At 41.8% G+C, this 15,552-nt stretch overlaps 1 protein-coding gene across 11 annotated transcripts in view; it reads right to left on the bottom strand.

Moving 5' to 3' along the window:
* Positions 1-15,552, bottom strand: part of MGAT5 (alpha-1,6-mannosylglycoprotein 6-beta-N-acetylglucosaminyltransferase) — a 328,573-nt gene that overhangs the window by 21,279 nt on the left and 291,742 nt on the right. For all 11 annotated transcript variants that reach the window (XM_079135630.1, XM_079135632.1, XM_079135627.1 and 8 more), the window contains 2 exons: positions 9,726-9,842; positions 2,770-2,844 (listed from right to left, as the gene is read on the bottom strand). In XM_079135630.1, the coding sequence (XP_078991756.1) occupies positions 2,770-2,844; positions 9,726-9,842 (192 nt within the window). The remainder of the gene's footprint in view (positions 1-2,769; positions 2,845-9,725; positions 9,843-15,552) is intronic.

Raw genomic sequence — 15,552 nt, 5'->3', positions numbered from 1 at the left:
CATCACTAGTAGAGGGCTTAACCTGGGGTGGCACACTGGTTCTCCGAAGCCTCACACCCTCAAGGATAGGGGGCCTCTGACTTCTCTTCCCTGACTGTCTGCACAGCCCATGGCATGCTGTCACTAACAAGAGTTGCAGAGTTGATGAGAGAGTCAATAAGGCAGGTAAAAAAGAGAGCTCTGGATTTCTGTGAAGAGAACATCCCTGTAGAAGAGTCTCTATCTAGGGAACAATGGGAAGGGACAGTTTCATTAGCATGTTTTCCAGAAGAGAATTTTTGTACCATGTTTTAGAATTTCAGTACCAGGCTGGTGCTGGGCACATGGGATTGTGAGGTGAGCAAGCCGGGGGGAGCCGGTGGTAAGGAACACTTAGCAAGGTCTGTTTGGGAAACGGAACCTTCCTGCTTAAAAGGAAATCTAGCAATAGATTCATGGAGGAGCTGAGACCTCGTAAGGACTGGTTGAATTCACAAGCCTCCGGGAGGAAAGAAGTAAAGACCTTCAAATAAACCTGACCAAGAGGCATTTGTGTGGGCTGATGACTTTCTTCTGAGAGGAAGTGGAACCAGGGAAAAAGGAAGATGGGTTCAGATGCAGCCACAGAGATGGGGTAAGATCTCAAGAGAGCCTCTGAGGGGTACGGCAGCCAGAGCTGGGAGGAATCAACACCCGCTATCAGAGGCAGCCAGTGGCTCCTCTCCATGCCTTCAGGGTGGTCCAGCCGGTAGAATGTGAGAAGCTGAGCTTGGGGACACATGCTACCTACTGAGTCCCTGGCAAATGCTACCAGTGCAGATTTGGCCCCAGACCAAACTGCATCAAATACTGATTGCTCCACCTGTGTGCCCCATGCCTGTGAGTCTCAGTTCCCATTATGCTGAGAATGGGGTTATTATTGCCACCTCCTGGCACTACTGTGAGGATTAAATGAGATGTTATACAGTAGTTCCCCCTCCCCTCAGGAACACGTTCTGAACCCCCACTGGATGCCTAAAACTGTAGGTAGTGCCAAACCCTAAACACCTTTTCTCCTATTCGTATGTACTTATGATAAAGTTTAGTTTATAAATTAGGCACAGTAAGAGATTAACTAAAAATAAAATAAAACAATAATAACTATACCCTGTAAAAAAGTTCTATGAATATGGTCTTTTTCTGTCTTGAAAATATCTCACTGCACTGGTATTTTCCACTTGGTATTTTTGGATTGTGGTTGACCATGGGTAATCAAAACCTTGAAAAGTGAAACCACAGATGGGGCGAGTGTAGGGTACTGTGGCGTTTTTCATACACGTTGGCACAGAATCTGTGTGTTCATGGCAGTTAGTTATGACAATGCCGCTGTTCTGTAGTCATGTGCAGACTGAATGAGACAATGATTCAAACGCTAAGCTCTCCTGGGAAGTCTGATAAGTAGTGTATGAAATACATAATTATGAATGTATTATCACATAATATACTATAATATAGCATAAAATATCAAACAACAGTACTAGGTTGCATTTATTGAACACTATGTGCCAGGCCCTGTTCTAAGCCTTTCCCGTATATTAGCTTGTGTGATCTTCACATTAGCCCACGAAGTAGGTCCTTTTATTATTCTTATTTTACAGAGGGAAAAAGGCACAGAGAAGCTGAGTAATGTATGCTCAACTTGTATAACCACAAACCCATGGTGCTGAGAGTTGAACCCAGTGGCTGGGCTAGAGGCTACATTCTTTTGCTGCTTTCAAAATGATGATGATCTGACAGGCCACCCAAAAGTCCATGCACCATGGCACTCTTGCCAACAGCAGCACCAGGCTGCTGGCTGCTGGCCACCATCTTGCTTTCCTCAAATCACCAACTCTTCCTTTTGAAACTCCCACTGGGCCTTCAATCAATTGCCTACTTACATTTTCAACTCACCATTTCTATTTTCAGCAGGATCTGTTGGTGCCCCACTAGGTAAAGCTCCTTGATGGCCTAGACCACTCTGCCCTGTCCTTTAAGAGGAGCCCTTTATTTTTGAAATCTGGTCAGGAGTTCAGATTCTCCTACCCACAGGGGTTCCAAGTTTGTCCATTTCTAGCTCTGTGTTGCTTTTGAAGCCCAAGGAATTAAAACATTATAAAAGGATGGTAATGACACTTGTGGCCTTCACTTCTAAGGGTACAAGCTGTAGTTTCTAGCCCTGTTGGGGGTGGTGGGAGTGTGTGCTCTCCCCTGCTTTGGAGTTGAAGTCCTCCTTTTATCTGTTTTATGTACCTAGGATTCATTTGAGGGTCTGGTATGAAGAGATATTTGAAAACCACTAAAAAGTCCTAAAATGCTTAGAATTACTGAGCACATACTATTAAAAGAAAGCTTAGAAACCAGTTTCAGTCCTTGCCTTTCTTGGGGGTGGGAAATGAAGGCAGGACAGACAGCAGTCTATCTGCCCCCTGCCTCTCCAAAGTCCTCAAGATGCCCCCAAAGCCTATTCAACACACAGGCCCTGCTGGTCAAGGAAGACTCTGACCTGATCACCTGGTCTCCCCTGTTGTCAGTGTCCATGTGACCTTCCACTGTCACCAAGAACACTGCCCAGTGAAAGACTGGCTGTCTTGGGTGACCATGATGGTGCTGCATTTACAATTGCAACAAGCCATTATCCAGCTTCTGGAGACCTCCAAAGCAGGTGAACACCTGCAGAAACATGGTAAGCTCATAACTGTTGACGAGAACCCTCTGGGGGAATGGGAAGTAGGACGTAGCAAAGGAAGAAGGACTGCCAATGAGACTTACTTGTTTTTCGATGAATGCATTGATTCTCTGCAGCATCCCCTCGCATGTGAATTCATACGGCATATACGGCTCAATCTGCGGAAATAGAACACGGCTCTGTGAGAGAGGAGAACACACCACATGCACCACTTATCAGCCCTCCAAGAACCTGCTCAACCGCAGGAGTGCCAGCACTTGCAGGCAGCCTTGGGAGGAGCTGGAAGTCAACAGTCTCCCAAAGTCACCCTGTCTTCTCCAGGTGCAGGGCCTGAGCAGATTATCTACCATCCCCATCTCAGATAACTCATGTGAAACAGTGGCAAGAAAAGCCACCTCTTTAAGCTGCAGAGAGGGCTATATGAGGGAAAAAGCACTAAGAACAGTGTTTAGCATAGAATAGGCCCTCAACAGAAGGTGGCAATTGCCACTTACTAGCAGGTAAGCCCCCTAGGGTAAAGTCCATGGCTGTGAGTTACCTGCCCAGTGTGGGACACATAGGAACTTAGCACACATCTGTTGAATGAAGACAAGGTCACACCACTCTGAGGAAACCACACAATGAGCAGTTTATAGAACCACGATGGTGACCAGAGAACTGGGCCACCCTCTTAGGGGAGGTCAGCATGTATGCCAAGAATTTATGGTATAAAACTGAGCCATACAGGGCCATGGGGAGCCCAGCTAGAGGACTCCAGGAGGTCAGAGGGGCGAAGCAGGACTATGTCTATGAATCCAGAGTCCAGACTGGGGAGTGAAGAAAGATGGAAGCTGTTCCAGATGGAGTAGCATGAGATTTGATGTGAAAAGGCAGAGGAAGTTAGAGCTCAGGTTTGTGGACGCTGGTAAGAAAAGGCAGGGAAAGACCTATTGATGTCTCCAAAAGCCTTGAGATTTCTAAACTGAGTTGCTTGGACTTTGAGAGGAGGGGCAAAAAACCCTGGAAGGGTGCTCATTGTTGTGGGGGAAGCATTCTGATCGATACTGTGACCCGGGAGGGAAGGGGAGAAATGTGCATCTGATCTCTGCTGCACAACACCCACTAGCACTATGAGGCCTGTGTCTTCAGTGGCACACCAATCTGAGATGGGAATTTCACTTGGAAGAGAGTTACCAGCAATCCTGTCTGTTACAGCGTCACAGAGCCCAACAGCTCCTGGGGCTCTCTGGGTGGTGAGGGGCATCTTCACCAGTTCCCTCTTGAGTCTACACTTATCTACCTCAAATCTCCAGGGTGGAAAACGGGACAAAGCATCTATGAGCTGAGGTGTGCTAAACATGGAACAATGGACAGAGGACATTCCTCAGTGAGCAGCCATGTAGTTGGTCTTGGGGCATCACCTCCCCTTTTCTATGCATTAAGTCTATGCTCTACTTGAACTCCTAAGACATGATTTACCAAAAATTGATAACATATCTTTATTTAAACACAACTAAATGCCAGTAGTGTGTTCATGCACAACTAGATGCTAGTTTCATCAGGTTGGAGCTCAGCCATATCTGTCCACATCTGTCTGGATTGACAGGAGAGTGTGAGCTGCACATCCTGTATGAGCACGGACACTCTTCTACAAGAACAGATAGGTCACCTTCCTCACCTCAGAAGAGCTCAACATACATTGAAGACCATATTCTCAGCTTGTTCCTGCCCATTTCAAGCTTTTGCACTTCTGGGGGGCCATCTCTGACCCAGATATAGCTCTTCATACCAAATTTGTAAAATTTTCATTCCTTTCAAAGGATATTTATTTACTCAACCCATGGGGGATTCCAGACACTTTCTGTAACAGGCCTAGAGAAATGTCTCCTCTCAAAGGGTTATAGAAGGAACAAAAAGAAATCATCTAAGGCAGAGGACATGGCATATCTGGATTCATTTACAAGTGGACAAGTAGAATTCAGAGTTAAACATACATTGGTGGTCTTCTGTCACCAGACCAAGAGATCTACTTCTGCGGCAGGAAACAGGCTAAACACCCAATGTCCATTCTGACAACAACATTCCAAAGGACATCCATTAGAAAACAGAAGTGAATTAATTCAAAGGATTCAATGCAGTAAATACAGAAAAATGGCTCTTTCTGTGTTCTCCCAACCACACCCAGTTTAACCAAAGGGATGCTGACTCATTCATTGCTCTGGGGCCAATTCACTGTTTTAAAGGATATGAAACCAGACAGTTTTCCTATAAAGGAAAAGCAAAAAAAGGAAACTGCATTCCTAGATCACTGCACTGCCAGTGAGTTCCACTCACCATTCTACTGTGGATGGGAGCAGGCTTCTCTGCATGGGAAAGCTCTCTAGACCCTGAGCTTTTGGGTCAGAGAGTACCAACATGTCCTAGAAGTAGAAGCGGTTTCATGGACTAAGAAGAAGGGAGTGGACAGCTTTCTGCCTAACAGACCTTCAGGAACAAGTCAAGGCCTCTTTGGGGTATGGAATGAAAGAGAATGCTGAAACCACATCCAGTCCCTGAGAAGCCTAAGGAGGGCCTGAAACAGAAAAGCAAGGGCACATTCATGGTAATCCTGCTTTGTGGAAAAAGGCTTATTACTCATCCAACTAAGGTCATAGGAAGGATGTCTGCAGGCTACTGACCTGCTGGCCTTGGAAACTTTCCATGAACTTCCAACTTCTTCTCTTGACCTCCCTTCCTGTGAGATGTCCTATGTCCACTGGTACCCATTCACATTTGTAATTCTTATTGGTTTCAGAAATTAGCTAAAGCCTGAATGGTCCCACCTAATAGGTGGCTTAACATCATTTGATGAAGAGATGGTCTTGGTAGGCACCAGAAAACCAGGGTTTGAGTCTAGGCTCCTCTCTTTACTAACCATATGATTTTAAAGTTAGGTAGATCTTACATTTTCTCTTACATTCCAAATGTAAACTAGATCACGTCACTCAAAACTTCCCACCATACTTAAAAATCCAGTATTACCAAAAGTGCCTATTTAAAAGCCCTATACATTTTCTAGTTCCTAGGAATTGTTTTATGGTTTCCATTGTTTTTGATGAGTAGTTGGCTGTCTTTAGTATCATCATTCCTCTGAATGTAATGTTTTGCTCCAGCTGCTTTTGAGATTTTTTTCCCTCTTTGTTCCTGGCACTTTGACTATAATGTATCTGGGTGTGTTTTTCTTTGTGTTCTTCCTTTTTGGGGTCCACTGTGCTCTTAGCATCTGTAAACTGATGTCACTGATTAATTGGGAAATGCTGAGTCACTGCCTTTTCAAAAATTTCTTCTGTGCCAGTCTCCCTCTTCTCAGATTCCAACTATACCTAACTTATGCTGCTTGATTTGGTCCCACAGATATCATGTGCCCTTTTCCATTTCATTCTTTCTCTTTGTGTTTCAGTTTGAAAAATTTCTACTGACAAGTCTCCAACTTCACTGATCTTTCCCCCTCTGCTGTGTACAGTCTGCTCAGAAGCCCACTGAAGGAATTCATTTCTGAATTGTATTTTTCTTTTTTAGCATTTTTCATTTAGCTTAAAAAATACTTTCACCTCTCTGCTGAAATTCCCCATCTGTTTAAATATGTTGTCCACTTTCTTCACCAGATTGTTCAACACATTTACCATAGTACTTTTTTTTCTTTTTTGTGGGTGCTGGGGATTGAACTTGATGGTGCTTTACCACTGAGCTACATCCCATCCTTTTTATTTTTTATTTGGAGCATTAAAGGTCTTGTCAAGTTTCCTAGGCTGATCTTGAACTTGTGGTACTCCTGCCTTAGCCACCTGAGTCAATGTAACTATAGGAATGCACCAGCTTGCCTAGTTTATTGTAAAATTTTAAAGTTGTTATCTCATAATTCCAATAACTCGGCCATCTCAAGTTCTGGTTTTGTTGATTGTTACTTCTCTTAATGATAGGTCATTTTTTCTTTTTATTTTGAGTGTCAAATAATTTAAAAATCTTGGAATTACATATGAGAAAACAGCACCAAATTTCTGACCCATTTCTAACAAGAATTTTTACAATAATAATTTTTATATTAATCCCTTCCCTTATTCCATACTCCATTTCTCTTTCACAGTTTCTTTCCCTTTATTCCATTTTGTGTGTGTGTGTTTTTAATTATTATTTTAACAAACTAGTCAAAAGACTTGAGTTTGATTCTAGGCTTTACTAGTTACTAGTGTGACTTGTAAATTATCTTCTTTAAGCCTTAATTTTTTTCATCTATAGAACAGAAAATAGTCCTACTCAACATGTAAATGTAACTTTATTTGGAAATAGGGTCTTTGTAGATGTAATCAAGATGAGGTCACACTTATTTAGGGTTAGTCTAGCACAAGAAGAGGAGAAGCAGAGGTACACACAGGGAGAAGCCACATCGTCATGGCAGCAAAGAATAAAGCCCTGAAGCTTCAAGCCAAGTAATGCTTGAGGTTGACAGAAGCTTGGAGGGGCAAGGAGGAATACAGTAGTCCTCCTCACCAAATGGAGGATACATTCCAAGACTCCTAGTTTGCACATGCCTGAAACTGAGGATAGTACCAAACCTTCTATACAAGCACTGCAATAGCGCAATAGCCAAGCTGATAACAGATGGCTACTAAGAGACTAAACCAGGGGGGGTAGTGTATATAGCATGGATACACTGGACAAAAGGCTGGTTCATGTCCTGGGTGGGATGGAAAAAGATGGCATGAGATCTAATCATATTACTCAGAATGGTATGCAGTTTAAAATATATGACTTATTCATTTCTGGAAATTTCCATTTAATATTTTTGTAACATGTTTGACTGTAGGTCATGATACTACAGAAAGTAAAATCTCAGATATAAGGAACTACTATATACTCCAGTGAAACTTTAGATGTGGGGCAGATATTTTCAGGCAGCCCAGTGGGATCATACTTTACTAGGAACTTCTATCAGCTAGATCACTTGAGGTTGGGGGACTTCTGCCCTAAAGTGTTGAGACTAGGTTTGGGACTACACATGTGATCACTGGGAAGCTGACAGCTGTACCAAAGCCTTGACATCCAGACCATCTTTAGGGGACAGAGCATGGATAACACATCAGAGTGCTCTTGTTCCCCTGGAGATGCTCTGAATTAACCGATATTGGCCGTTTAGTGGGTCACCTACTTGTTATCCCATTCTATTTCCCAAAGGGGAATGATGTTCCTTCAAAAAGGTAAACTGGCCATTCATCCAAGAGACATGCCCTTTTAGGCTCTTCCCCTTTTACTGAACCCATGCCTTAACCCATGCCCTTCACAGTTATGCTTTGAATATTCCTACTCATAAGACAACTCAAAATGCAGCATTCACCAGAAAGCACCCCTACTCCCATTCCTAGGCCTTCTGTATGTTGATTCTGGCACTGAACATCATCTGTGCCACTAAGCACATTAAGATGTGTTTGTCGCTCCCATCCAGGTAAATCATAATAATGAACACTGGGAATATAGCAGGGAGACATATATGTGCTGCCTTCATGTTGCTTATATTCTAGCAGAAACTCAGATGGTCTATTATAAGAAATAACAGGTACTTAAAATGGCTCTTATGGTTTGGATGTGAGGTGTCCCCCAAAGTTCACATGTGAAACAATGCTAGAAGGTTTGGAGGAGAAATGATTGGGTCATAGCCTTAACCTAATCAGTGAATTAATCCCTGATGTGACCAAATGAGTGGTAACTGGAGGCAGGTGGGGTGTGGCCGGAGGAAGTGGTTCATTGGGGGTGTGGCTATGGGTTATATATTTTGTATCTGGAGGGTGGAGTCTCTCTCTGCTTCCTGATCACCACGTGAGCTGCTTCCCTCTGCCGCACTCTTCTACCATGTTGTTCCTGCCTCATCTGGAGGCCTGAGGAATGGAGCCAGCTTTCCATGGATTGAGACCCTCAAATAAACTCTTCCTCCTTTACAGTTGTGTTGGTCAGGACATTTAATCACGGCAGTGAAAAAGCTGAGTAAAACAATGGCTGAACACTTTCTGAGCGGTAGACAATGTATTCAAGCACTTTGTATATAAGATGTCCTTTAGTCCACTCAGGTTACCAGTCAAGTATGTAATATCAACTCTACATTACAGAGGAGGGAACTCTGCTAGTCACTGGAAGACAGATCCAAAGTGTGTAAGTCCAGCCCGCCCTCAGAGCACAGCTGTATGTTTCTCTTAAAACATTACAACCAAGTGTGAAAAGTGCTCTGATAGGAGAAGCACAGGGGCAGTGTGTACCTGAGACAGTCAATGGTGGATCAGGACAACTGAACTCATCCTAGCTGGACAGTAAACTCCTACTGGTGACAAGCCTGTGGTTATGGAAGGAAGCACCCCTCTCCCTCCCAGAGTGGCTCAGAGGGTGCTCAGTGCACAGTAGGTGCTAAATAAATGCCTATTGATTAGAAGAGTTCAGCAAAGTAAGTTACTTTATAAAAGCCTACCAATTATTTTGGTAGATAAACCCAATAAACAGGTACTCTGTAAAAACATTTCCCAGCATTTTCTTCACTATTCCTACCCCATCTCCCCTCCCCTCTTTTGTGGGTAAGGTAAAAGGAGCAGGCCCATCTTTTCAGATCTCTATGTGTGCCATAAGTAGATCCTGGAAGCAAGTTCAAGTTCCTCCTCCTGTGCCTGGGACACAGGAGCCATGACATCAGCAGGGTCTACAGAATCCATGGCCACATTTTCTTAAAAAATATTTTTTAGTTGTCGATGGATTTTTATTTTATTTATTTATACGTGGTGCTGAGAATTGAACCCAGTTCCTCACACATGCCAGGCAAGCACTCAGCCACTGAGCCACAACCCCAGCCCCCATGGCCACATTTGAATACCAGCTCTGCTTTCCATTTCACACAACGTTCATGAAATCCCTGGGCCAAATCCTAAGGCTGGCTCTGTTCTAACTCCAGCTGCTGAGGGAAAGTGCCATTGACTGAAACCAAGGGTCCGTGATGCTACACATCAGGTCACAACCCAAATGGGGGAACTAGAATTAAAGGAACAACCTTCTGATTTAAAATTGCTTTCACTGCATCCTCCACTTCCTCCTGATTGTTGAGATCGACAGTCCAAACATGCGGCCGGCCGATGAAAACTTCAGCATAAGGATGTTGGGATGTCAGCTAGAAAAGAGGGAATGAAACACCTCAGTTTCACACTGATTTAAAAAAAATATCTTATGGGCTAGATGAAGCATTATATTTTTTACCGTACTAAGTTGTACTTGTGCAGGTAACAAGACACTCTCATCCTCCCCCTTGACAATCAAAACCTCCTATGTAAACATAGCAGTTCAGCACATCTTGAATCCCTCTTGGAAATAAGACACAATTTGGTGATAAGGTGACTGTTTTAGGTGGGGTGTGCGTGTTGCAGGGGGTGCTGGGGATTGAACCCAGGACCTTGTGCATGCTAGGCAGGTGGTTTACCACCAAGCTACACTCCCAGTCCTTACAGGTAGCTTTAATTCCTAATGAACATTTATGCTTAACCATAATGAGCATAGCTCACCCATACCCACTCCTGAAAATCACCTCTGTCAAACCAGTATCTACTTTCCCGGCTAGGATAGACAGGTAAGCATAAAAAATTGCAATAAAAATCAAGGCTGCAACAGTCAGAGGAGGATGAGTAATGGTACATACGAAAGGTGACAAAACCAGAAGTGATCCTATCAGAAAAAAACCAGAATCTTCAGGGTTTCAGGAATAATCATCAGCATAACATTGGGGCCTGAAATTTACAGGAGCAATTTGTAATTGGAAAAGCAAGGAATGGCAGTTTTATCCAAAAAGGAGCTTTTATTTTAAGAACAAGTGTGGTCAAAGAAACCAAGGATACATATTGGTAATTCTGGGTTCCTTCATTCATTCTTCAGCACAGCTAAATTTATCCCTCGATCATGCTGCCACCTCTATTCTTGTATCCCTTTAAGGTAGTGGTGTAAAGGAATGCTCTAGACATTTGTGAGAATATTTTTAGTTACCACAAGAGCTTGTGCTGCTCATAGCCTGTGGGTGGGGACCATCACATCTAATGATGCCCAGGACAGTCCAGCACAAGGAGGAATTGTCCATTTACTGAACCACTTTCTTCATCTGCATCATCATCATCATCATCGTCATCATCATCATTTTTGATGATGGGGATTGAACCAGGGCCTTGTTCATACCAAGCATGCTCTTCACCACTGAGCTCCACCCCCAGCTCAAACAACTTTCAAATGCCCTGCTGGGCTTTCATGTAGATTTATAGCATCTAACTCTTTGATACAGTTTTAATATACATTGAATTTCCCAGGAGTATAATTACCATGTAAATCAAGAAATGTTTGTACTCTGTTTTATTTGGAACTTCACCCATGAGCTGTCACCATTTGGAAAAATCATGGCAGTGAAGTCAATGCCATTGAAGATATCAGAGACACCAGCAAAATGTCCCCAAATTGGTCTATATTTGTAGCTATCACATCGATGGCAATTATGTATATATGTGTGATGTGTACACACTCTTAAATTTAGTTCCTCTTTCATAATGTCAATTACAAGCAAAAAGGCGGACAATGCTTGATTGAATGTTTTATTTCTTTTAAATACAAGTATTCATGGTAAGGAGGAATGAAAAATCAAATCTGCTAGGATAGGTCTTGGCTATATAATATTGAAATATGTATTACTTTATTATAAATCATTTTCTTTTTATTTCTTCTTCATATTAGAGTTAAGAAGCAATAATTATTTTTTTAATTACCTAGGCAGACAGATTATATTATTTAAGGATATTTTTCAGGAGACAAAAAGATGTCATAACATATTTATCATAAAAGGAAGTGTTAGCTCAGGTGGTATTGAGATCTTTGCTCTGGAGGCAAAAGGTCTGGCTCTTGTTTTTCCTTTTTTCTTTAGATTCTGATATAGAGATATACCTGGAGGAGTGGAAGATCCAATTAGCACTGTTCCCTCTTGCTCTCGGTCACTGGTCTTGGTAGTCTGCCACATCAGTGGTGTGTAAGCATGATTAAGGGCAGGAAAAATGGGCCATAAGTCCCTGGGCTCCAGCTGCAGCTTTCACTACCAATCACTCAGGGAAATCACTCGAGAAAAGTCCATGTAGGTTATCCCCCTCTGCTCCTGCTTCTCTGGCCAGGGTCAGGTCCTGTACTAGCCTCTTCAGCTCTCCACCATCTGACATGTGCTCTCCTCTTTTGCTCAATGAGCTCTGTGGTCAATGAGAGGCTACAGATGATTTGCAGGTCCACAGAATTGGGGCAACCTGTTTTTTCCTCTGCACATATTTGAATTCAGTCCCTATCAATGAAATCCCACATTGGGCCAGGCATTGCATAAACACCTTCACATATATAAGTTACTGGGTTTCTTACATAGTCATAAGGATTCTGAGGTATAGAGGCTCAACAACCAGAAAAGTTCAAATCTAGATCCTTCAACAACTTATTAGCTTTGAAAAGGAAAGAAGATGACTATTTAGAGGATGCCAATGACTTAAGACAAACAAAAGCCTTCTAATCTTAAAACTCGCCAACATAAAAAATTCCCAGGACTGAATTTATGTCCCTATTAGACCTTTTGTAAAGATGAGCAAAAATGTCGCATTATTTTCATTTTGTAGCCTAGAGAACAAACTAATTTGCCCTTCTGCTGGAATTGGAGTAAATTAGAGTTGCCATCAATGTCACTATTTAGCAATTTATACATCAGAAGCACCCCTCCCCCCTTTAAGATCCCTGCATATTTACAAGGTTGCTCTAAGCACTAAGAAAATACAAAATGCTAAGCCATTATCATTTTATTCATCTGCATTTATTGAGGGTTGCTTAATTTTATGAGGGAGGCATTTTATGATTCATTAGGCCCCTCTGAATGTTATGTTCTTCCTTGCTAATTTATTGAGAACCGTCTGATCTCAGCTACTTCATTGTGTATCAATCAGGAAATTTACTGGAGTATAGTTTGTAAAAGTAATGAAAATCTTATTAAATATGAGACATTACTTCAGAGTAGCTATTAAATCTCCAAGGAGAACATGGGTTCTCTTTATGAAAAACAAAAACAAAAACAAACAAAAAAATCCTGAAGTCAGAGAATTTCTAATAGTTTACAAAATGACAGAATAATGACTGGGAACGTAACTAATATGTTACCAAATATGAAGATGAAAATCCAATTTATATTAAAGTATAACTTGAACCAAGTATAACTTTAGGCATTATAGAATGTTTTCCCCTCTGAGTACAGATTGTATTTTTAAAAATAGGCCCAATGAAAAAAACAAAAAAAAGTTAAACTCACATTTAGAACTCTAGACTTTCTCTTCTCTTCAAGTGAAAGTAAAAAAAAGAGACCTATATTGATATGGACCTGTTTATGTTGGATGAATTGTTGCTGGATATAAAAGATATTAACATGGGCAAAAAGAGAGATTTGTAATTATATACACTTAGGTTAAAATCTCCCTTTCCTGAGGGGGGGGGAGAACTAATTTCTAAGGGGTTTTGACCCTTAGAAATCTGTGACCTATTGACAGATTTTTCCTAATTAAAAGCATCTTTGGTTAGGGGGATCTGGCAGCTTCTGAGAGCTGAAAGGGCAGAGGAGGCAGCCCCCCTCAGAGCTGTCTGGTGTTGCTGGAGGGAGCTACCCATGGAACCTGTCCTCCTGGCAAACTGACCTTCTTGGGGTCCCCCCAGTTCATCAACATTCATGCCTCTCAGGCTTGAAGTGCTCTCTCCTCTTTAAGGCCCAGCCGCATCTGCCAATCCTTTTCAGTTAACCCTGAACATTCTCCTTCCGCCTGGCACAACTCCAAGCTAACTTCCCTCCTTAAACCGCTTCGCTATTTCTTATGCACTCCCACTGATTATGCAGCTGTCTTATCATTCTTCCAGATCAGATTTGGAGCTGAAAACAGAAAATGTGTCCTGTTGAATTCCCTCAATGCAGCCACTAGTACCACGGACCCTGTAGGGATGCATTAAACATCTGTCAACTGCCCTTCTACCTCTCAGCCCTCCTGTGGGAGCCCAGGACTGATGAAGTCATCTGTCTGAGGTCACTTGCTGAGCAACTGTTGAAAGAAGTCCACGCTGTCTTTCTACGGGAATCTCATTTTGGGGCTGGTGGCATCATCCCGGGCAGCAGTTCCAATGTCTGTTCTCTCTTTATTGCATAAAGAATGAAAACCTTCCATGACCTCATCAGAAAGCAAATTACTAAATGATGGCAACTGACAGAAAACAATGAACATACTTTTCTTGATAACTTTGTACTGGCTGATCTGAGCCATGTAACATTACATTGTTGACTCAGCGATGCTTGGAGTGTCCTCAATGTTTGTCAGGAAACATTCAGTGTACAAACAACTGACCTGTACTCTTTAAAAGCACTGGGGGTCATGAGTGACAATGAAAGACTGACTTTTTACAGATTGGGAGGCTAAGGAGACATGACAATTAAATGCAATGTGGGATTCTGAATCGGATCCAGGAACAGAAAAATGATTTTAGTGGAAAAAATGGCAAAGTGCAAATAAACTCTGTAGTTCAGATAATACTAGGGCTTTAGTGTTTTTTTTTTTTTTTTTTTTTTTTTTTTTTTTTTGGTTTTGATAATTGTACTGGGGTTCTGTAAAATGTTACCACTAGATGAAGCTGGATGAAGAGTATATCAGAATGCTATACATTTTTGCAACTTTTCTGTATGACTGAAACTGTTTTAAAATCAGTAAAAACTACAAAACTCTACTTGGAGGCTTATGACCAAAAGAGTCATTCACAAGCAGGAACTCAAACAGATAGGGGTATACCAATGTTCATGGTAACATTAATCCACAATAGAAAAAAAAAAGTGGAAACAGCCCAAATGTCCATCAGCAGATGAATGGGTAAGTTTCATATGGTAAATACATGCAATAGAATATTTACCCTTAAAAAAAGAGTGAGATTTGTACACATGCTACAACATGATGAATCCTGACAACATTACACTAAAGTGAATAAGCCAAACCCAAGAACAAATAGCAAGCACATGATTCCACTTACATCAAGCACCTAGAGTAGACAAACTCATAGAGACAGAAAGTTGGAGAGAGGGCTGGGAAAGTTAGTTCTCCAGGGCTGGGAGGAGGGGAGAATGGGGAGTTACTGTTTAAAAGAGATAGAGTTTCTGCTCGGAATGATGAACAAGGCTGCAGATGGATAATAGTGATTGTTGCACAACACTGAATTTACTTAATGCCAGTGAATCACACTTAAGAATGGCTAAACTATTTTATATTATGTATAATTTATCACAAAGTTTTAAAATAGGGGAAATTCTAAAAAAATATGTGCAATTTAGGCAGAAGGAACTTCTGAGATTTTCTATATCCAAGGGAAAACCTATGAATGATACACAATGGGAAAGAACAGTCTCATCAATGAATAATGACGGATATGTTAGCTTGATTGTGGTGATCACTTCACAATATGCATCATTTCAAACATCAAGTTGTATACCTTAAATATATAGTTTTTATTTGTGAAAAAACAAGCAAAAACCACTAGGGTTGACTGAAATCTATTTTTCACCCAAACTCCAGTGTTTCAAAGTCAGTCACATACTAAAGTAAAGCTTTCTAAATTGAAGTTCTCCCTGCTGGGGAAAGTCTTTTAAGACCTTTCAACAAATAAGCTCTTCAGTGGCAGGCTGTTCCTGACCTCTGTGCCCTAGTGCCTCCCATGGCACCTGGCACTCAGGTGAGCTAAGTACTAGTGAAAGAATAGACCTCTCAAAATGAAACCACTCCCCAAAATGAAGAGTTCAAGTTATACTAGCA

This window comes from Sciurus vulgaris, assembly GCF_902686455.1.
Source record: "Sciurus vulgaris genome assembly, chromosome: 3".
NCBI classification, from domain to species: domain Eukaryota; kingdom Metazoa; phylum Chordata; class Mammalia; order Rodentia; family Sciuridae; genus Sciurus; species Sciurus vulgaris.
This window is presented reverse-complemented; position numbering and strand designations above follow the sequence as displayed.